Source organism: Nomascus leucogenys, chromosome 22a (assembly GCF_006542625.1).
Source record: "Nomascus leucogenys isolate Asia chromosome 22a, Asia_NLE_v1, whole genome shotgun sequence".
Lineage (NCBI taxonomy): Eukaryota > Metazoa > Chordata > Mammalia > Primates > Hylobatidae > Nomascus > Nomascus leucogenys.
The window spans coordinates 136,637,732-136,659,508 of NC_044402.1; the positions used below are offsets into that span (position 1 = coordinate 136,637,732).

The following is a 21,777-nucleotide window of genomic DNA, read 5'->3' on the forward strand; positions in this document are numbered from 1 at the left end:
CACTTTCTCTTTTAGTTTCTTGGTTTTTCTTTTTTTGCACTTAAGAAGAGTTTTTATCATTAGTCTTTCATTATAGTGAACACTGAGGTTGACTTTCCAACAATTCAGATGATTAGTTTAATCCAATCATGGTAATCCAATCTCCTCTGCCAGTTATTGGTTCAGAGAAGGACAGGTTTAAGCCAACTGAGGACACCTCTTCAGGGTTTCTAGAAAAAAGGAACAACAGGATATGAACAAGGAAATGGGCCCATTGTTGCTGGAAGCCATCTTGTGACCATGAGGGAGCCATTCTGGGGACAAAGCTGACTCACTGAGGATGGCAGAGCAGAGAGTTGGGAAGCACCAGGCTCTTTGAGGACATCATCCAGACACTGAAACAACCAATTCTGAAGCCTACTACTTCTGCACTTACTGTTATGTGAGATAAAAAGATACATTTCCTTATTTAAACCTGTTTGAATTGGGTTTTCTGCTACTTGTGATTTAAACCACCTGTATCAGAGTCCAGTCAGGCAAAGGAAACCACTCTAGGTATTTCAACCAGAAACAACTTTACACATGGAATTGATTATGTAGGTAATCAACCTGCTGAGATTCCAACAAGGGGAAGGTGAAGTAGCCTAGAGATTAGCAAAATAGAAAGCTGTCATTACTCTTAGAGTTGGTGGGATAGTGGGATGAGGTAGTGTAATCAGAGACCAGGGCCATCCGCTGGAACCAAGTTGAGTCAGGGGCTACCCACTGGGGACTGGGGCCATGAAGGCAGGGGCTGTCTGGTGGGTATCGGTGTCACAGAGAAGATGCAGGTGCTGCTGGTGAAGCTACACAAGACAGAGACAAAAGAGAGAAATACCCTGGCTTCTTTCTTCCTCCACACTCCAGTTTCCCGTGGTGTCTCCCATTGGCTGAATCCGACTAGAAGCCAGCTGATGGGGGCTCTGAGTGCAGCTTGAGAGGGCTTTCCCTTTCCCCCTGTCACCCAGGATGCAGAGCAGGACCCAGGAACAGCAGGAAAGGGTCTGAGGGCACACGGGCCAATGGCCCAACACGGATTTGATTCTTTCTTTATGAATCAACTCTGCCTTTTCGTTCTTTAGTGTATACTTCAATCTGACTGTGCTGTTAGTTTCTTGGTGTAACTATCTCCTCCATCTTCCTTTTTATGTCATTCTATTGAGTTTTCATCTTAACCGGTACTGTTTCGATGGATCCCAGAAACTATGTCTTTTTGTACTCCATAGAGGATGGCACATACTTTCTGAGATTTTCTTGGATCTCCTTTCTGTTTTCTGGATGCTGTTCTATTTTTCGTTGTTTGTCCTCTTTTCCCCCATGAATCTACTCCTTTTTCTCTTTATTAGTCTTTAAGGAGAGAACCAGATGCAAATTTTGCCAACATGCAGGGGACGTCTGTGGTCCTGCTCTGTGCCCAGCCGGGAGACTGTGGAGGGACAACGTGGAGGGAGGGGGACAAGGGCCTGGCCCAGCCCTGTTCCCAGTTGGACGGTTTGCCCGGTGGACTTCAGCTTCGGCCTGGAGGCTTCCTCCTGCTACCCTCTTCCTGGCAGTTGGCAGGTTGCTCTGAAACCTGGGTTCCTCTGATTTTCACATCTGCACTTTACTCTGGCTTCACAGGCTTCCCCCACTGCCTGGCTGACTTTTTTTTTGGTAATATCTGCCTGACAGCCTGGAAACTTACGGCCGTGCAGCAGAAGGACATTGGGTCTGGGTCTTCCTAGACTCAGACATGAGGTTGCCTTGTTGTTGCTCTGGATTTCCTCTCTCTCTTTCCCTCCTTTTCTTTCTTCCTTCCTCTCATCTGTGCCTTCAAAGCTATGTTTTTAGAGGACAGGAGCTGTTCTTTCTAGACTGGGCATCATATTGACATCGTAAGAACTATTATCAGTGGTCCCCTCCCCACGCCCAATTATTTTTGTTCTCATCTATTACTGTCACTGAGTCAGGCTTAGCAGGCTTTAGGGAAAGAGAGAGACAGAGCATGAACATGGAGACACGGAGAGACCAAGCCACAGAGGGAGTGCCCGGCAGGCGGCCTGGGGCCGGCACAGTCTTCCCAGCCCATCTCGCCAGTCCTGTCCCTCTCTGCGCTCCACACGTTGATACTTCCGGGTCACACGAGCCCCACTAACATGCCATTTCCTCATGCATGGCAGTCTCTGATTTCAATCATCCCCTTCTGTGTTGGGAAAAAAATCATGCCATTAAGAAGGACTCATGCTGGACCCCTCGGGATGGAGTCTGCTGCTATTTATCTGGTACCCTAGGCGATGCTCAGGTCTTGCTCACTGCAACCCTCCAGCGACCCTCCCACTGGCCCTGTCACTTCTCTGCAAAATGTTAAATGGCTCCCAGGGACTGCAGATAACCCGGACATGCCCCACCCTGGGAAGAGCTGCCCTCCCTTAGAGCAAAAGCACCACCTCCTCCCGCCCCTCCCCCACAGGGTCACAGACTGTGACAGAGTCTTATTGCCTGTCTGTGGGAATTCATTTTCTGTCTCTCCTCTGTTCCACCTCTCTGGGGCTCCCTGCCCCTCCCTGTCCTCTGCATCGTGCCCCCTCATGTTTGCCAGGCAGCTGGCTGCCTTCATTATTTTTACGCCAACACAGTTTAAAAATCTCCGCGGCCTCCTTGCTGTCTGCGGAGAGGCGGCTGCCACATTACTCTGACACGCTGATGTCATTAGTGTCCACGCGCACTCTCTTCAGCTAATGAGGCGGCAGAAAGAAAATTAAGGGGAAAAAAGCACACAGGCACATTGCTTTATATGTAGATGGGGAAATAAAACAAGAGCAAGAAAAACACAGGCGCCCTACTTACGATCTCCCCTCCCTCCTCCCGCTGGGGACTGGGTGCACGCAGCTCTGTGAAGATGGGAGGGGGAGCCCTGGTTTTTGACTACTGCTACCCCAGAAATCTCCCACTAAAAATCCTGTGGAATCGGGATAAGCGAAGTCCCTTTACCTGATTCAGTAATTAGGTAAAAAGAAAACATGAAAACTTTAGGTCTCCATTTTCAGTATGGTTAGTGCCCAGAAGCTGAGACAAGACCAGAGATTTGCAGATGTTTCTAGAATCTGCTTTTTTTTTTTTTTTTTTTTTTTTTTAAGACGAGGTCTTGCTCTGTCGTCCAGGCTGGAGTGTAGTGTTGCAATCATGGCTCACTGCAGCTTCCACCCCCTGGGTTTAGGTATCCTCCTGTCTCAGCCTCCTGAGTAACTGGAACTACAGGTGCATGCCACCATGCCCAGGTAATTTATTTTTAATTTTTTGTAGAGATGGTGTCTCACTATGTTGTCTAGGCTGGTCTCAAACTGCTGGGCTCAAGTCATCCTTGTGCCTCCCAGAGTGCTGGGATTATAGGCGTGAGCCATTGCCTCTGGCCTAGAATCTGTTATTCTTGCATCAACCTCCATCCCCCATGCAAGCTATGTGAATCCTTCACCTGGACCGCCACCACAGCCTGTGGTTTCCATCAGCCCCCTACCTGGTGTGTTCTCTACATTGAGCTTAGAAATTCCAAAATACTGATTGGATGATGTCATCTCCTTCCTTGAAAATGATGTAATCAACTCCCAATATTCCCAAGTCAGAGGCCCAGGCCCTTAAGGCCCCGCCTGGCCGCCTAGTCTCAACTGGTGCCCCCTGGCTGTTTCCTCTCCAACGACTGGCTCATTTTTCCAACTGCACACATTACCGTGCCTGTCCTGCTCCAGGACGTTTGCCCAGGACGTCTGTCTAGAGTGTTTGTCCCCCGCTTCACACAGATAAGCCTTCAGCCTTCAGATCTCGGCTCACTCATCACACACTTGAGGGAGCCTTGGACCCCGCCCCCCAGCCAGGTGAAACCCGTTCTGTGCTTTCAAGACGAAGTGAGCCTCGACTTTGCAGCACTTCTCACCATGGCAACTTCACCTTGGTGTGTGTAATTGTCTGATCCAAGTGACAGGCAGCTCCACCAGGGTGGGAAATACATAGGCTCCTGCTCCTCACCGTGACTCCAGTACCAAGCACCCAAGTTCCCCCAAAACGTTTGTTGAATGAATACATAAGTACTAAAGGGATGCCCGTAGGAAGCATAGCTGATGCCTACATGACTTGGGGGAAATCCTTCATTACTGGTGTAGTCCCTGCACTTCCCCGACTGGTGGACAAGTTTGAGTCTGAAGTCTTATTAGTATTTCATTTTTACACAGGGGAAAGTGGAAATGCGGTCCCTCTCAACCACAAATCATGCAGTTTCTGCATCTATGAGTTTCTCATATCTGGGAAAACCGTGCGGGTCATCAGACCCAAAATGCAATCCATAAGTCTCACCCTGAGAAAACCACCTTTGTGATCATGGCATCTCCTCTGCCAGGTGAGAGTCTGAACTCTTTACAGCCACCTGCAGGTGCGTTTTCCCGGGCTGCTGCTGGCCTCTGCACCACATGAAACAGAAGGCCTTTGGGAAATAGCACAAAATAGGAGACAGCATAGGAGGGGCTGGAATGTGCTAGCCACGCATGCTGACTGCAAATGAAAAGTATGCATGGACGGGTGTCAGGTGACATCCAGGGACAAATAAAGCTGGCTACGTAAACTGAGCGGTGAATCAAGGAGGTTCCCAAATGAACACCTGTGAAGGAGGCAGCGGAGGGCAGGGGTTTGAGCCCTGGCTGGGTGCTGCTACTGTCAGCTCTGTGTCCCATCGTGGAGCGGGGCTGGACTTACATCTTCCCACACGCTTTGATGCTCCATCATTTTCTGGGGTCAACCAGAAATGTGCTCCTCAGAGGCGAGAAGAGCAAAGTAGTGCTTCCTTGGAGAAAGATCACATGGGACTTCATGACTGTTTCACAAATTCGTCTTCCAGGTAAGGAGAGGCTGAAGGAGAGAGACCCCTGAGCGCAGCCTTTAATCCAGACCAAGCATCCAGCCCACAAAGTCACCTGTGGCAGGTGCCAAACAAGTTCTGGTCCACGCCTGTGTGTGCTTCTCTGCCTTCCTGCCTGCTGTCCAACAGGCCCAGCCCCAGCCTGTCCTGACACCTTCCAGAATCCAAACCTGCCAGAATCCACAGCCTGCCCGCTATGCCTGCCCTTGGCGCCCTGTCCCTGCCCCCAGTGTTAACTAGCGGTCAGCCGGGCAGAAAGGCCTGGCACTGTCAACATGTGGGCTTCCGAAGCCGTGACACCGCTTTGATTCTCACTGCAGAGCACTGCGCCGGCTCGGAAGGATGCCCTGTGTCCGCCTGCCGTGACGATGGTGCCTTTGTCTGGGTATGGGGAGCTGTGATTTATGTCATGAGCTCGCTGTGAAACCTTTTGCCTCGGTAATTCTGCACTCCATGGGCGTCTCTTTACATCTATTCACAGTACGGCTGCTGCCCACGGATGGCTTGCCCTGTGACAGTGCTGGTGGCTCTGCGCTCACCTCGCCATGGCGCCCGTGTGGTGCCTGCCCAGCATCTTTGTGGCTGGCTGCAGCGTCTGTTGCGTCTGTTGCTTTGATGTCGCACATGATTAGATGCCGTCCCTGGAGGAGCGACTGCAGGGAGACTGGGTGGAGGAAGAGGCTGCCTCTAGCTTTCCACAGTGTTTTGCTTCGGTTGTGGGGACCAGGCTAGAACATTACAGGCACTGCTGCCTTTGCGTAGGGGATTCTCAGCATGGTGAATGCATCCTCATCCACCATCCTCTCCTGGCCAGGTGTAGGGGTACCCACTGGAGGTTTGGGGGAATCCCAGGGCAAAAAGGTGGAATCCTTATTTCCAAAGATTTAATGCAGGCCATGAGCCTGGAGTGGCTGGAATCCCTTTCATTCATTCAACAAACACTGATGGAAGGTCTGCGCTTACAGGCACCATGTTCAGGGAGTCAGCGGTGGGCAATGCTTTTTGGTGAAAGCCTCAAGGTATTAAGATTTCTCAAGAAAACTCCAGTTCCTTCCAGGATGGGTGGGAACTGACAAGATTCCTTGTCAAGCACTTCCCATGGCTTTTTGGCCCCCAGGTACAACAAACTGTCCCCCAAATCTAAACCTACCCCCAACCTGAATGGAGGATGAGTTGCACCACTGACTGACCCCATTTCTGTGTGGCTGACATAGTACTGGGGATCCCATCCCAGAACAGAGCCCCTGAGCACCTAGAGAGGAGGTGCTGTGCTTTGCCCTGCATCTCTAGTCAAGGCAGCGTAATTTCTACAGCCTTGGAAACAGAGTCCGGGGGTCAGAGGTCCTGTTCCAAGAAATGATGCCTGTGGGGCTGCCCCTAGGACTTGAAAGCCTGGTCAGAGATCACTGAAATTGAAATAATTTCAAGGCTAACAAAGGATTACTTCTAGTCGCTACTGAAATATATTGACTCCTTTTTTTTTTCTTTAAAATAAATTGCCCTATTCTTTCCTGGGTAAGTAAGTCAGAAAAAAAAATTGCCCCAGATATTTTCCCCTTGTGGCCCATTCTGTAAACTTTGTTTTCTCTTTTCATTCCTTTTTTTGGAGACAGGGTCTTGCTCTATCACCCAGGCTGGAGTGTAGTGTTGCTATCACAGCTCACTGCAGCCTCCACATCCTGGGTTTAGGTAATCCTCCTGCCTCAGCCTCCTGAGTAGCTGGGACCACAGGTGCATGCCACCAGGCCCAGCTAATTTAAAAAAAAAATTTTTTTTGTACAGATAGGGTCTTGCTATGTTGCCCAGGCTGGTCTTAAACTCCTGGACTCAAGTGATCCTCCTGCCTCAGCCTCCCAAAGCGCTGGGATTACAGGTGTGAGTCACCATGCCGGGCCTCTTTTCATTCTTTATGCAGTTTCATATGACAAGGGTTGAAGTGTGTGTCGGTTTAATGCAGACACAATGTGCATGGGAAGGGCAGTGAGTCTTGTTTCCATGTTATAAGTTGATGAACTAAGCCTGCTAATGATGGGAAACATTAAAATGTAAATTATAAATATACAAGGTAGCTGTCACAGAACATAGAAATACTAGCATTTCTTCCCTTTCAGGAGTCCACTATATTGAAATCATTGCGTTAGTGGAGCACCACAAGACAATTACCCAAAGAGGGGGTGAGACAGCATCGGGAAAGTGCCATCCTGTTTGTCAAGTGAGGAAACACTAGGGGAATTGTCTCGGGGGATTTTCTAACCTTTCAGAGACACATTCTACTCTGAACGCATCTATAATGGAAAGTTAGCATTTGAGAGAAATGAATGAATCTCACTTCTCGATGGTTCAGACCACTGAGAACACTGTACTTTTGAATATTAGCTTTTCAGCTATTTGTTCAAAACTAATCAGGCCAAAATACGTCTTTTGTCTATGAGTGATGAGTCTTGGTTGATGGAGATAATTTTTAAATTAAACACACCCGGGTTTTACATCTAATGGAATGACTTCCCTTCAATGAAGTCTTTTGGGGAGGACAACCTCTTACTCCAACCGATATTTTGGAAACATTTTCAGTCTTTTGGGTATTTTCTGAGGTGAGAAATCTTTATTCTTTATCATTATTATTTCAGGGTAGATCTGACGGGTGGAACAAGGATGAGTTGTTCAGAGTCAAGTCTGCAAGGGTGAGCCAGCAGAATGGGGGTGAGGTCCCAACACTGCAATGACCTGGGCAGGGCACTTCACCTGGCCGAACCCCAGGTAGAGGGAGAGTATCACCTGCCTCTCGTGTTTCACTGCAATGTGGTGAGGACCGAATGAGAGAAGTCTGCAAATGTACGAAGCGCTCTCATTAACAAGGTGGATGATCAGATTGGGTAATTTTGTTTCAGATCAAATGCCAGATGTCGCAAGAGACTGATTTTCATCGTTCTGAAAATTACACTGACGATGAGCTGCCAAAATATTTTGAGCTCTGACTGCATCATCGAAATAAGTGCCTGGCGTCCGTCCCCAGGTGACTACTTGGAAAGGATGCATTCTTGACATGCAACCCCTTAATTGTCTCGTGGCTCTAACCAGAAGGCTTCTAGGCCCCTGTTCCTCAAAATGGGGTCCCAGGACCAGCAGTCTAGGCCACACCCAGGAGCTTGTTAGCAATGCAGACTCTCCCACCCCAGACCGGCAGAGCAGATTCTGCATTTTCACAAGTCCCCAGGGGTGCCTGGGCCATTACACTTTGAGAGTGCCGCATGCAACCCAGCACCCAGGCCGGTCACTAAGTGGCAAAATTCCAGGGCACGTGCCAGCCCAGTCTGGATCCTGCCTTACCTTGGGGAAGGCGTCGGGCCACACGGTGGGCGAGCCGTGGTTGAGCAGCGCCTGCACCGTGCGCTGCGGTGAGGCCTGGAGAGCGCAGGATGCGGTCTGCAGCACGCGGCCCAGCGGCGAGGCCCCTCCATAGTCGAGCGCGCCCGCGTCGGCGCCATGCCGCAGTAGGAGGCGCGCCAGGCTGTGGCTCGCGTGGCCGCAGGCCTTGTGCAGCGGGCTGCGCTCGTCTTCGTCGCGCGCGTCCGCCTCCGCCCCGCGCCGCAGCAGCAGCGCGCACAGGCGCACGCAGCACCCGTGCTCGTCGGGCCCCCGCGCCGCCCCGCAGGCCGCGCTCAGAGCCGTCTCCCCGCGGCCGTTCCTCGCGTCCACGTGCGCCCCGCGGTCCAGGTAGAGGCGCGCGTGCTCGTCCAGGCCGCGCTGCGCCGCCACGTGCAGCGGCGTGTCGCGGCCCGTGCCGCCCACGCGCTGCACCGAGGCCCCGTGCTCCAGCAGCGCCTGCGCGCACCTGTGGGAGGCCAGGGCCTGTCACTCGGGCGCCCGGCAGGACGCCCGCACCCTTCCACCCCCGGCCTGCTGCTGCAAAATATCAAGTGACCTCTGAATGAAAAGACATGCTCCGCTCTCCCATACCAAGGCGTCAGGAGTTCAAACTAAACTGGAAAAAAAAAAAAAAGAGATTATGGCAAAACCAGCTCCTGAGTAGTGTAAATAGCCAAGGACGTGCCATAAGAATCCACGTGCAGAGTTACAATTTATAAGGAAATTTTAACTGCTTGGAGCTTCCTGGGAAGGTGATGTGGTTCAAATGACAGTGCTCCATGCACTGGTTACCTGGGCTCTTTGTCACACCTGGAGGTTAAGTGTTTGGCAGTCACAGTTCTAGGGAGAGGCCCTTGGGGGTCAGACTCTTTCCTGGCCCCCACTGAGCCCTTCTGGAAACCGCTCAGCTTTGTGAGGGTGTGAGGCAAGCCTTGCCTTGCACCACGAAGGGACTTTCCCCATCCCTCAGGACACTGACTCAGGCTGGCACCTCCCTGTCCTCTGACAGTCCAGGGAGCATTAGGTGGGAAGCACAACCAGGCCCTGTTGTGAGCCTACCTGTGCTGCTTGAACAGACTGGATATTGGCTGCACCTGAATTCCCCAGTGGTCTCCAGGAGCTTCTAGACCCCCATGGGAGCCTGCGGTCTACCCCAGAGGTGAGTGTCTTCCTTCTGCTACCTCCAGGAGCATGACTGTCCTCTACCCCAGGCACCAGGCTTCCTCAGAGCCTCTCCCATCCCCTGGGGGCACTCTAAACAGCTCAGCCTAGGCTCAGATGCCTGGTGAGAAGTGTGTCCCAGCCTGGAAGCGGGAAGACAGTCATACAGACCCTCCGCCCTCCGCTGGTCCTTGTCCTTCATGGACACTGAAAAACACAAGCCCACCCCCAACTTCAGCCACCTGCTCCCACAGTCACCTGCTCCCATAGTCACCTGCCATTGATAAGGCCGCTCCAGCCTTGGAAGTCTGCAAACATGCCGACTTCAGACTACAGCCCCGGTCCTCTAGCTCCCCAACGCCTGTTGGTCCTACTTGCCATCTTTGCTCCATGGAGACCTGAGCCCTGGACCTCTCCTTTCTCTGTACCCTTCCTGGCTTCAGTTCCTTTCCTGGGCAGCACTGTGGTCACCTCGTCATCTGCATCCTCAGTTCCCTTGAATGGAGGGGACCGTGGCCATCCCCTACTCAGTGTCTTGAGAAGTGGTCTGTCTTGAGTGAAAGATCTTTACAAACAAGTACAGTTTGATGTGGAGTCCTTTGGGACCAGGACTGGCTAAGGGAGGATGCAAATTTTACAGTCAGAGCGCTTCGCTTTGCTTCCTATTTGCTTCTCTGGGAGGAATTTTGAACAGTGCAGCAGGAGGTTAGAAATCAAGGGTTCCTTCTCGTTTTGCCACTGAGCCTGGGTGTACTTGCAAACAATTACAAAACATTTTCTTCTTTTTAAAGAAAAAGTTTTTTTAAGCAGCTCAGCCTCTCTAAAGAAGTCCACAGGGAAATATGACCAGTCCCCTTTACCACGTGCACAGCCTATAGCTGGCTAATGGCCAGGCTTTTCCACGTGCACAGCCTAGCTGGCTAATGGCCAGGCTGCTATTTGCAACACAGATACCTTTCAGAGGAATAAGGACACTGGCCCACCCTCTGGAGGGCTGCAGATGCTCTTTTCATTTTGAATGAAGAGCTTCTAATTGGCTGAACCTTGGCACTTCTTTAGAGTGGGCAGTGGTTTAAGTTGCAGAACCACGGGCATGGGAAAGAAACAACAAATTGACTGGGGCATGTCTGCTGGTTCACAGTGGCAGTCATTAAAAATGAAGGTGTGACAGCCTATTTAATGGCATGGAAATATATTTGCAGTGGATATGTGAACAGATCAGGTTATAAAATAGCACCACTGTACAGTCCCATTTTGAAAAAGCTTAAATATATCTATGCGTATATGAAGAATACCAGAAATTGGCCGGATGTGGTGGCTCACGCCTGTAATTCCAGCACTTTGGGAGGCCGAGGCAGGCAGATCGCGTGGTCAGGAGATCGAGACCATCCTGGCTAACACAGTGAAACCTCGTCTCTACTAAAAATACAAAAAATTAGCTTGGTGTGGTGGCGGGTGCCTGTAGTCCCAGCTACTGGGGAGGCTGAGGCAGGAGAATGGCGTGAACCAGGGAGGCAGAGCTTGTAGTGAGCCGAGATCGTGCCACTGCACTCCAGCTTGGGCAACAGAATGAGACTCCGTCTCAAGAAAAAAAAAAAAAAAAAAAACCAGAAATTTTTCATTTTATTTTTTAATTGATTTTAATTTTAATTTAATTTTTTTAGAGACAGGATCTTGCTCTGTCATCTAGCCTGGAGTGCAGTGGTGCGATCATGGCTCACTGCGGCCCTGAACTTCTGGGCTCCAGCAATCCTTCTGCCTCAGTCTCCCAAGTAGCTGGGACTACAGCCGAGTGCCCCCATGCTTGGCTAATTTTTTTTTGTTTTATTTTTGTACTGACAGGGTCTTGCTATGTTTCCCAGGCTGCTCTCAAACTCCTGGGCTTAAGTGATCCTCCGACCTTGGCCTCTCAAAGTGTTGAGATTACAGGCATGAGCCACCATGCCCTGCCAAAAAACCTAGAAATTTAGAGGGCAATGTGTGTTTATCTCTGGATGATGGGCATAGTGGGAGCTTCTGTTTCCTTTTTGCCTGCATGCGTTTTTCAAGTTTTCCAAAATAAGTCAGGGTGCAGTTTGATACAAGAACCACAACAGAGGTTATTAATAACGAAACCATCCCTACCTGCTCCAGCAACAGCTCACGGATCCTAAGAATATCCCTTTGGCTTTCCAGGTTCCCAGAATACGCTTGAAATTTCCATTAATCTGTTTAGGTATAAGCAGCATTTTGGAACGTATGTATGGCAATGCCCATGAGAAGGTGAGGAGAGGAGAGGGCTGGGCTAGCTGGGAGCTATTCAGTGATAACAATCGTGGGGACCTCTTAGCCCTGACCCCAGGACCCAGGCCCATCCTTGAAACACTATCATTTCAATCCCTCCTATCAATGTCACCAGTGGAAGAAGTGGCCCAGCGGGGAAAGCTTACTGTTTGTCATTTCAGTGCCTTCTCTGTATCAATGTCACCAGTGGAAGAAGAAATAGCTCAGTAGGGAAAGCATCCCTGAAGCCTTTGCAGGTCTATGTGTGGGACCCAGCCTTGGCTAAGCCTTTTACTCCAAGGCAAGATTTTATGAGTGGGTTTCCTGCTGTCCTGATAGAAAGGCAAAAGTCAGAAAGGCCTGGGGTCAGGGTAGAACATCACTGTTGGGATCTAAGGGTAGAATTCCCATCTGAGGATGTCAGAACAACTTTATCTTGCAAGGATTAAGGAGACACCATGTTGTCTCAACAGCTTCTGATATGAAGCAACTTGGATAAACACATTCATCTCTGGGTCCCTCATCTCTGTTTTCGATAATGACTGCAATGACAGGCTGTTATAGGGGCCCAGGGTTGACAGCAGAAAGAAAAAGTAACTTGAGCCAAAGGGCAGGAGTTAATAGAGATGAACCCATCAAGGACTGTTGAATCAATGTCATTCCAATTCATGTCTATGGGGTGGGGGGATGTGGGACTTTGGCCACTCCTTGCACACCCTCCCGTCCACCCTCCAGCACCTTCCCAAAGCGCTGGCTTTTCCTAGTCCCCTCCCAGGGCACAAGGCCTGGAGGCCTCAGCCTGGGCTCTCCCACTGTTTGCTCCTTCCTTTACCCACCTGTCTCACCGACCTGCTTCCACCTGTCTCACCTGCCTGCCAAGCGTCCATGCTCCCTGCACGCTCTGCCCAGATACCTCTTCTCTCAGCCAGAGCCTGTCCAGGCTTCCATTCTCTCATCTCCCCTGCCTCCTGATCACCCTCTTTATTCAAAGCCCTGGAAATGTTGCTTCTCTGCCTCCTGGTTCTGAACTGAAAGGTCTTTTGGATTCCCTAGTACTTGGCCTTTTTTTTTTTTTTTTAAACAACTATTTATCTTTAGTCCCTGCAACAACTTTGCATTGTAGGTGGAATTTACAGTTGGGGAAATTGAGGCTTAAAAGGCCAATGACATGCATAAGGCAGGAAATGGCAAAGCAGAGGTCTCGTTGCTTCATGAGGCTTCCCAATTGTCAGTCACACACCCCTCCACTGCCCCTTCTCACTGGTTTTATTTGTTAAGCACCTTCTCTGAGGCAGGTTCTGTTCTAGGCATTTTCCACAAGTTATCACTGACCTTTGCATTCATTCAATAAGCAGAGAACATGTGCCATGCTCCTTTCGAGGTAAGGAGAAGTGTTTCTTATCACTCCACAAGAATTCCTGGACAGACTCACCGACAGGACATTGAAGGCAGGGCAAGGCGACCCATGGACCTCATTCTACGGGGTGGCACAGTAACTGGTTCTCACCCAGTCCTCCCAGATACCTGGCACAGTAGATGGCATCCTCCCTCATTTTTGGTGAGGAGTTCATCTTTGAGGTTTAAGCAGTGGTCTAAAGGGCAGGGCCTGGCAGAGGATGGTGGTCTTGCAGTCAGTGTGCCCTGTTTGGGCACCACTATCCAGTGGTGAATACAAGGACTCCACAACCACCAAAAGATGATGCTGACTGAGCAATACAACAACAACAACAACAACAAACAACTGCTAAAAATAAGGCTGCATTCAAGACTCAAATGTCACCTTTTTTGTGTGTGTGGGGGGAAAAGGACATTGCTTCTGAACATTTTGTTGGTAATGTTAAACATCTCATATGGTTTGGTTGTGTCCCCACCCAAATCTCATCTTGAATTGCACTCCCATAATTCCCACGTGTTGTGGGAGGGACCTGGTGGAAGGTAATTGAATCATGGGGGCGGTTTCCTTCATACTGTTCTCTTGGTAGTGAATAAGTCTCATGAGATCTGATGGTTTGATAAGGGGAAACCCCTTTTGCTTGGTTCTCATTCTCTCTCTTGCTGCTGCCGTGGAAGACGTGCCTTTCACCTTCCACCTCCCCAGCCACATGGAACAGTAAGTCCAATAAACCTCTTTCTTTTGTAAATTGCCCAGTCTCAGCGTGAAAACGGACTAATACAGCATCTGTCTCCGGAAGTCGCCAGAGTCCTTGGGCAATCCTGAGCTCCCTCTCCTGTTTTCCTTACGTGACTGCTGCTGGAATCCCTTCTGACAGACAGAAGGGGTTGGGCACTACACAGTGTGTTCAGTGTGGGTAATGGGTGTTATGAGCTCATCTTGTTGAATTACTGTTACTGCTGCTTTTCCTCCTCAGAGATGACACGGAGGCAGATGGGCTAGAGACATGTCCCAGGGGAAGGGTAGCTGCAGCTGAAGGCTGGGTCCCAGGGTGTGTGCTGGGCATGTGCCAGCCTATGGGGGCAAGGTTGGGGAAGAGCCTTGGAGGAAAACAGAGCCGTGCTTTCTAATGAAGCTGCTGCGGGAAGGTTCCCTCCTGTGGCTGTATGCCCCAGATGACTCCGATGAAGGACGGGGAAGCCATGGCTCCACGACTTTGATGGAGGAGCAGTTCCACTTTATTTCCCTGGACCTTCTGCTGAGGCTTTCCTTTGGGGATCTTCCATCCACCCCCTTTCTGTTCTGTATTTTCTTCTCTCTCCCTCTCTCCCAGGATGCTAAGCTATGAGACTATCAGGCATAAATGTTTACAATTGAAATGGCTGATGTGAATAGACAAATCTTTCAGGGTAGGAGGGCGACTGAGAAGGAAACTGGTTGGCCATTTCTATCATCATGGTTTCCCTTGGAGCAATGGCTGCCAACCATCTTATGTTTTTCTGAAGTGTGGGATGATTGCAGTGGATGATGATGTTTTGGGTAAATTTTCTCCCCATTGTAAGTGGAACCTTGGCAAACTGAAAAATGATTTAGTGAACAAGATTTGTAAAGTCAGCTCCACTGTTTGCCCCATGATATAGTTTGGATATTTATGGCTGCCAAAATCTCATGTTGAAATGTAATCCCCAATGTTGGGGGCGGGGTGGGGCCTGGTGGGAGGTGGTTGCATCATGGGGGTAGGTCTCACGAATGGTTTAGCACCATCCCCTTGGTGCTTTCCTCATGATAGTGAGTTCATGGGTGATCTGGCTGTTTAAAAGTGTGTGGCAGCCAGATGTGGTGGCTCACGCCTGTAATCCCAATACTTTGGGAGGCTGAGGTGTGTGGATCACCTGAGGTCAGGAGTTTGAGACCAGCCTGGCTAACATGGTGAAACCCTATCTCTACTAAAAATACAAAAATTAGATGGGTGTGGTGGCACACACCTGTAGTCCCAGCTACTTGGGAAGCTGAGGCAGGAGAATCACTTGAGCCCTGGAGGTGGAGGTTGCAGTGAGCCGAGATGGCCACGGCACTCCAGCCTGGGTGACAGAGCGAGACTCCGTCTCCAAAAAAAGGGGTGTGGCACCTCCCATCCCTGTTCCTGCTTTCACTATGTGGTGTGCCTGCTTGCCGTTTGCCTTCTGCCATGAGTAAAAAGCTTCCTGAGGCCTCCCCAGAAGTAGATCCCAGCATTATGCTTCCTGTACAGCCTGCAGAACTGTGAGCCAATTAAGCTTTTTTTCTTACAACTTTCCCAGTCTCAAGTATCTCTTTATAGCACTGCAAGAATGGCCTAATACACCTCACATGCCCACTAAGCAGCATCTGACTTTCTGGAAGCTTCATTGGTGTCCCTTCCTCTGTAAGGCATGCATAACTTTTCTTTCTCTCCCTCATCCTCTGGTCCCAATATGCTAGATGAAGAGGAAGACCCAGTAGCATCAGAGTGAGAGGAAAGAAAAGGAGGAAATGGAAAAGAAAAGACTCTACTGGCTTCTTAGGGATAGGGGTGAGGTGGGGGGAGCTTTAAACTGGATGAAAGAAACATTGCATGCATGTAGGTATGTATATGTATTTTAATACAATAACTTCTGTGAGGTACACACACAGAAGTGCATAGGTCTTAAGAGCACAATTGAATGAATTTCAACAAAGGAATATACCTATGTAACCAATACCTCAATGAAGATGTAGAATATTTCCATTTTGCCAGGAATTTCTCTTGTGTTTACCACCAGTCAGTCATAACCCCTATAGGCAACCACTGTGCTGATTTTTCTCACAGTGGGTTAGTTTTGCATTTTCTAAAATTTTCCACTTTTTTGTATCTGGCCTCTTTTGCTCAGCATCATGCTGTTCACATTGATCCATATTGTTGCCTGAATGGAGAAATTCATTCTTTTTTTAAATTGCTGAGTCATACTCAATTATATGGATATACCACAATTTTAAGCCATTTTCCCATTGATATTGATGGACATTTGCATGTTTCTATTTTTTGACTATTATGAATAAAGCTTCTATGAACGTTTTTGTATACGTCTTCTGGGGACATATGTTCCCATTTTTCTTAGGTAAACAACTAAAAATGGAATTACTGGTAGGTATGTATTTAACTTTGTAAGAAACTGCCAAACAGTTTTCCAAAGGGATATCATTTTACCCACCCAAAACTATGTATGAAAGTTCTAGTTGCTCCCTCATCTTGTCAACATTTGGTGTTGTCAGGTTTTTTTTTTTTTAGCCATTCTAATGCATGTGAAATGGTGAATATTTCTTTGTGGTTTCATTTGCATTTCTTTGGTGATTAATGATGTTGAGCAGCTTTTCATTTGCTTATTGGCCGTTTGTATGTTGTTCATAAAGTATCTGATTGAGGCTTTTGCCCAGAGTGTAAAGTTTTGATTTGGCCTGGACTGGCTTTTGGGTATTAACATGGGACTTGCCAAGTGACTAGAAAGCTGAAGAATGTGCCTGGGATGCCATTGAGGGGAAGGGAAGGGGACACACTTTTAACAGAGCATGTTTGGAGGGAGGTGGCCAGAGATAAGTGGAGCTACTTCCTGATTTATAGACAGTTTTTGGGAAAAAAAAAAACTTTGGTTAACAAAGGAGAGGAAACCTTTTAGCATTGTTCTCACAATCTTTGGCTTTGGGTCCTGGCTCTGCTGATTTCCATTCCATGCCACCTTACTGGCATAACACAGACTCTCTCTGAGCCTCGGTTTTCTAATCTGTGTACCATGCCTTGCAGACCTGAGAGGGTCAGAGGAAATAAGACATTTGCAAATGCTCAGGAATGTGTGACATTCTGCAAACATTAAATCATCTATTGGGGGCTGCCTCTCTCTGACATCTTATTCTTCAGTATTCCTCAAGATGCCTTAAAATCCTATTGAACAAGACCATGTTCTTCTCCTCTCTACTTGAATAACCAATCAGTCACTCACCTGGGATGTGGAAAGAATGTATTGTTTTCTGGATTATGTATCAATGCCTGTGAGCCTGGCATCTCAGGCAGGTGAACTTCCTGTTCTTAGGTGGAGACTACTGGGTTCCCCCACCCATAAGATAATTAGCTGCTTTTATGGATCCAACTCCAGCTGATGAATCATTTTTAATTTAATTTAATTTTTTTTTTTTTAAGACAGAGTCACTCTGTCAATCAGGTTGGAGTGCAGTGACGTGATCATGACTCACTGTAGCCTCGACTTCCTGGGCTCAAGTGATCCTCCAGACTCAGCCTCCCAAGTAGCTGAGACTACAGTTGTGTGCCACCATGCCTTGCTAATTTTTGCAGAGATGGGGTCTCACTATGTTGCCCAGGCTGGTCTCAAAGTCCTGGGCTCAAGCAATCCTCTAGCCTTGGCCTCCTAAAATGATGGGATTATAGGCAGGAGCTACTGTGCCCACATGAATTATTTTTCATTCAGTTGAATTAGCACACCTGGGACAAAAAAGTAAACTTGCATGCTTTTCATTAATAAGTTACATGAGGAAAGCAAGTCATCCTCACTTTTGTTTAAATCAAGACAGCTATAGACAAGAAAAAGAATAGGGTGCCAACACATTCTTTTCTTATTTTAATTATCTCGAATAAAAAAAAGGTCATGGAGAGGAATCTGATAATAAATAGGGCGAGGCTGGCATGCAGGCTACTAATGTGAACACAGTAACTTTACTGTAACTTTTCTTTTTGGGAAAATCTCTTCAAAAGTCTCCTAGATTAAAGCTCTGATATCCCTTTCAGTGTGTTGAATTCTGAATTCTGAAGCTTGCTGGTTAGGAGGAAGCACAGGTAATTTTTTTTTAATCCCAGGAACTCAGAGACTCAAAGGTTTTAAAGTCCTGTGCCCATGGCGAATTGCCAACTAAAAGGGGATGGAGCAGAACGGGGTCCCTAGGTGTGGAGACCATTGTCATCAAGAGTCAGAAAATGGAATGGCTCTGTATGTAGGTCAGCGACCCCCTCTCTACTGTGAGGTAAAAAAATTAAGGATGACCTAAAATCTACTGTGTTTAAAAAGAGTGCAGAGAAAGTAGCTCTTTCTTGTCAAAGTGATAATGTTTATACTACCCGAAGCCAGACCTCCTCAGAGTATGACTTTAGGGGGACTCTTTAGAGCTGAAAAGCCATGGTCAAAACCTCAGGCCCTTTCGACATCTATTAACTTTTTATCCTTCAAGGTAGTTGGCTGTATTATTGTAGAGGTGTTCAATGGGACCTGCCAGCATATTCCATTATCATCGTTGATATTGAAGGGATTCTAAGTCAGCTGTTACAGAGTTCTGCCTGAAATGCTGGTTTATTCATCACTTATCTTAAACTTTCCCCCAATAATCCGGATTTAAATAAGTCAAGAGTGTCAAATTAAACAGTCAAAGGGAAAGATTCCCATAGAGCAACACAGGGAAGAGAAAATGGAACAAGAAAGAAGAAAGAGGAGGAAGAAGAGGAAGATGGAAGAAGAGAGATTTTTTAAATCCCCACTTTAATAAAAAGACATTTAAAAAGTCCTTATTAAGCAATGGCCTGGGCCTGTATGATTTTTGTAAAACCAACGGAAGCCAGGATATTAGATTCTGTTGTTCAGTATGTAAGCTGAGTAGCTCTGGTGGTCTGCATATGGCCTCAGCTCCTTACGGTGTCAAAATGTAAGCTTGTTGGCTTCTCTTCAGCAGTGTTGTAATGATTCACAGCATTTTGTGTTTATTTTGTGCTATGATTGGGTGCTGCATTCTCATTTCTTAGTAAGAAGCAATATTTTTCTGATCCTTTAAAGTGGCAGAGGAGTTGGGGCCCAAGGTATAAAGCAGACTTGATTTTTAAAAACCTTTTTATTTTAAAATTATTTTAGATTTTCAGAGGAGTTGCAAAGATAGCATAGAGTTTCTGAATACCCTTCACCCAGCTTCCCCTAATATCTAAATATTAGTTAATATCTAATATTATTATGGTATATTTGTCAAAGCTAAGAAATTAACAATGGTACAAGACTATTAACCAAACTGTTGACTTTATTTGGATTTTACCATGTTTCCCACTAATGTTCATGTTCAGTTTTAGGATCCAATGCAGGATACTATGTTGCATTTAAAGAACTTAATTTTGAACAAGAGACTAATAAATATAGCCATGCATTTTGCCAAGGCAGGGAGGGAGGAATGATGAATACCCTGACTTGGAATATCATCAAATGGGTTATATTTTCCATAGGAACATGTTATAATGGGGAGTTATGTTCTTGACTAAAGACATTATAGCAAGTAAATCATAAATGACCAACAACTATGGAGATAAAGGAAAGAAACATCCAGCCCCCAAATGAATTTGGAATAGTAAAATATAGTTTCAATTCCCATAAAAGAAATGCAGTGATTAGACATGAGGCCCCAACAATTGCAGTCAGCACCTGCGTAATTCTTACTATGCGCTAGGTGCTCTTCTAAGCAAATCAGCTACAGTAATTCATTTAATTCTCATAACCATCCTATGTAGTAGGCTCAATTATCATCCCTATTTTGCAAGTGAGAACACAGAGACACAGAAAAATTAAATAACTTGTCCAGTGTTGCACAGCTAGTAAGTGTTGGAATTAGAATTCAACCTGGGCCTCAAATGTGGTAAAATATCTATGTGTAGATATAAAATTGTATAGTATGAAAATGTGATCAAACTTTAATGCAATCAATACACAATTGAATAATTTTGCCTCTTTTCTTAGTATGTAGAAAGACTTTTGCAATTGATTTGGTTGGCTTATGTCCTTTAATGAAGCTGATGCTTCTTTCTGTCTTAGAAACTTTCTGGTAGAAATCCACCAGCATCCCATTCTCAACCTCCATGCATACAATATATTTGACATATTTCTGGTCTAATGTTTGACACATTGCCATATCATTACCTTCCTCTTCCCTGAAACTGCAAGCATTTGAGGGCAGGGACTATGTCTAATGCAGCCCAGCCTCAGCCCCTTACAGGGTTCCATAACTGGTGATTGAATGCTTGCAGGAATGGAGTCAATATCGGTTGACCTTGGAGCTGTGCATTTCAAAATAAATGGAATTTCTATAATTTTTTCACAAGATGACACCTTTTTACATCCCAGCAAACCATCTATCAGATGAGTCAAGAACAAAAATTGGAAGTGAATGCAACGTAGAAATTAATCCATGTCTAATGAATAATTGGAAAGAAAACCTCCTGGTGGAAAGTGGAGAATGCCTGCAGCCAAGGACAGAAATGTGTCACAAGGTTGGAACTTACTCCCCAATATGATTGGCAACATTGGATTTCTCAACCTCCCAAAGGGCCTCTGGGCTCTCAGGCTGAGGGTTCTATGAAGGGGACCCCAGCAGAGCCTGGTGAGCTCTCTGAGTGGAGGAGACGGCACTGGAAGTCCAGGGATACCAGGACAGCTGGAGTTTGTAGGGTACAGTGCTGGAGAGGAGAAGGCTTCACACAGAAAGAACTTTGCAGAGGGCCCCCTTGATTGTTCAGCTCAATACCAATTAGTGTGTGGGCATGAGGAAACTACCCAAGCTGTGGAAAGAGCCATCTGAAAGGAAGGATTAGAACCGACTGAAATATGTCAAATATTTTGTGTGCATAGAGGTTGAGAGTGTGGGCTGGTGGATTTCTACCAGAAAGTTTCTAGGACAGAAACGGTGCAGTGCTCATCACATACACAGGTTCAGGAATAGTGGCTGTTCTCAGCAACCAAAGTGTGAAACCTTATAAATAATTAGGTATGGAGAGAGTACCAAGAAGAGTTGTCTCAGTAGCAGAAAAAAAAAATTAGACTAACCACCGATTGACTTCTGACTAATAAAGCTTAAAAGCAAGACCCAAAAGGATCAAACTATTTCCAAGTAACTACATTCCAGAGCAGAGATCAAGAATATTGACAGGAATACAAAAATATCAAACACCCAATGAAATATAGAGAAAAAACAAAAAAATCAAAAGTGACCCAGAGGCTGGGAGCAATGGCTTATGCCTGTAATCCCACACTTTGGGAGGCTGAGGCAGGAGAATCATTTGAAACTAGGAGTTTGAGACCATCCTGGGCAGGAAAACAAGACCCCAACTCTACAATAAGTAAGTGACACAGAAATGACACAGGTGATAGAATTAGTAGGCAGGGCCATTAAAACAGTTGTTATAACTATATTCCATCTGTTTGAGAAGCTAGAGGAAAGACTGACCATGTTAAGTAAAATACAGAAATAATAAGTCCTAAGATTAGAATTCTGAAATTGAAACTACAGTGTTGGAGATAAAAATATAGTGGATAAGGTTCATGGCAGATCAGGTATTTCAGAAGAGAAGATCAATCAATCAATCAATCAGAGAGAGAGAGAGAGAGGCTGAGCAAAATGAACAGAGCATCAGTGAACTGTGGAACAATTTTAAGTGGCATAGTATATGTGTAATTGGAGTCCCTGAAGGAGAGTACTGGTTGTATAGAAAAAAATGTGAAGAAATAATTGCCAAAATATTTCCAAATTGGATGAAAACATATAAACCCACAGATCCAAGATACTCAATGAATCCCAAGCATAAGAAACATAAAGAAAACTGGCCTGGCATGTTGGCCCACACCTCTAATCCCAGCACTTTGAGAGGCCAAGGTGGGTGGATCACCTGAGG

At 47.0% G+C, this 21,777-nt stretch overlaps 1 protein-coding gene and 1 pseudogene across 1 annotated transcript in view; both read right to left on the reverse strand.

Moving 5' to 3' along the window:
- ASB18 (ankyrin repeat and SOCS box containing 18) overlaps positions 1-21,777 on the reverse strand; it is a 68,204-nt gene that overhangs the window by 11,637 nt on the left and 34,790 nt on the right. The window contains exon 4 of the mRNA XM_030803046.1: positions 8,228-8,732. Within this exon, the coding sequence (XP_030658906.1) occupies positions 8,228-8,732 (505 nt within the window). The remainder of the gene's footprint in view (positions 1-8,227; positions 8,733-21,777) is intronic.
- LOC115832679 lies at positions 4,218-4,392 on the reverse strand (annotated as a pseudogene).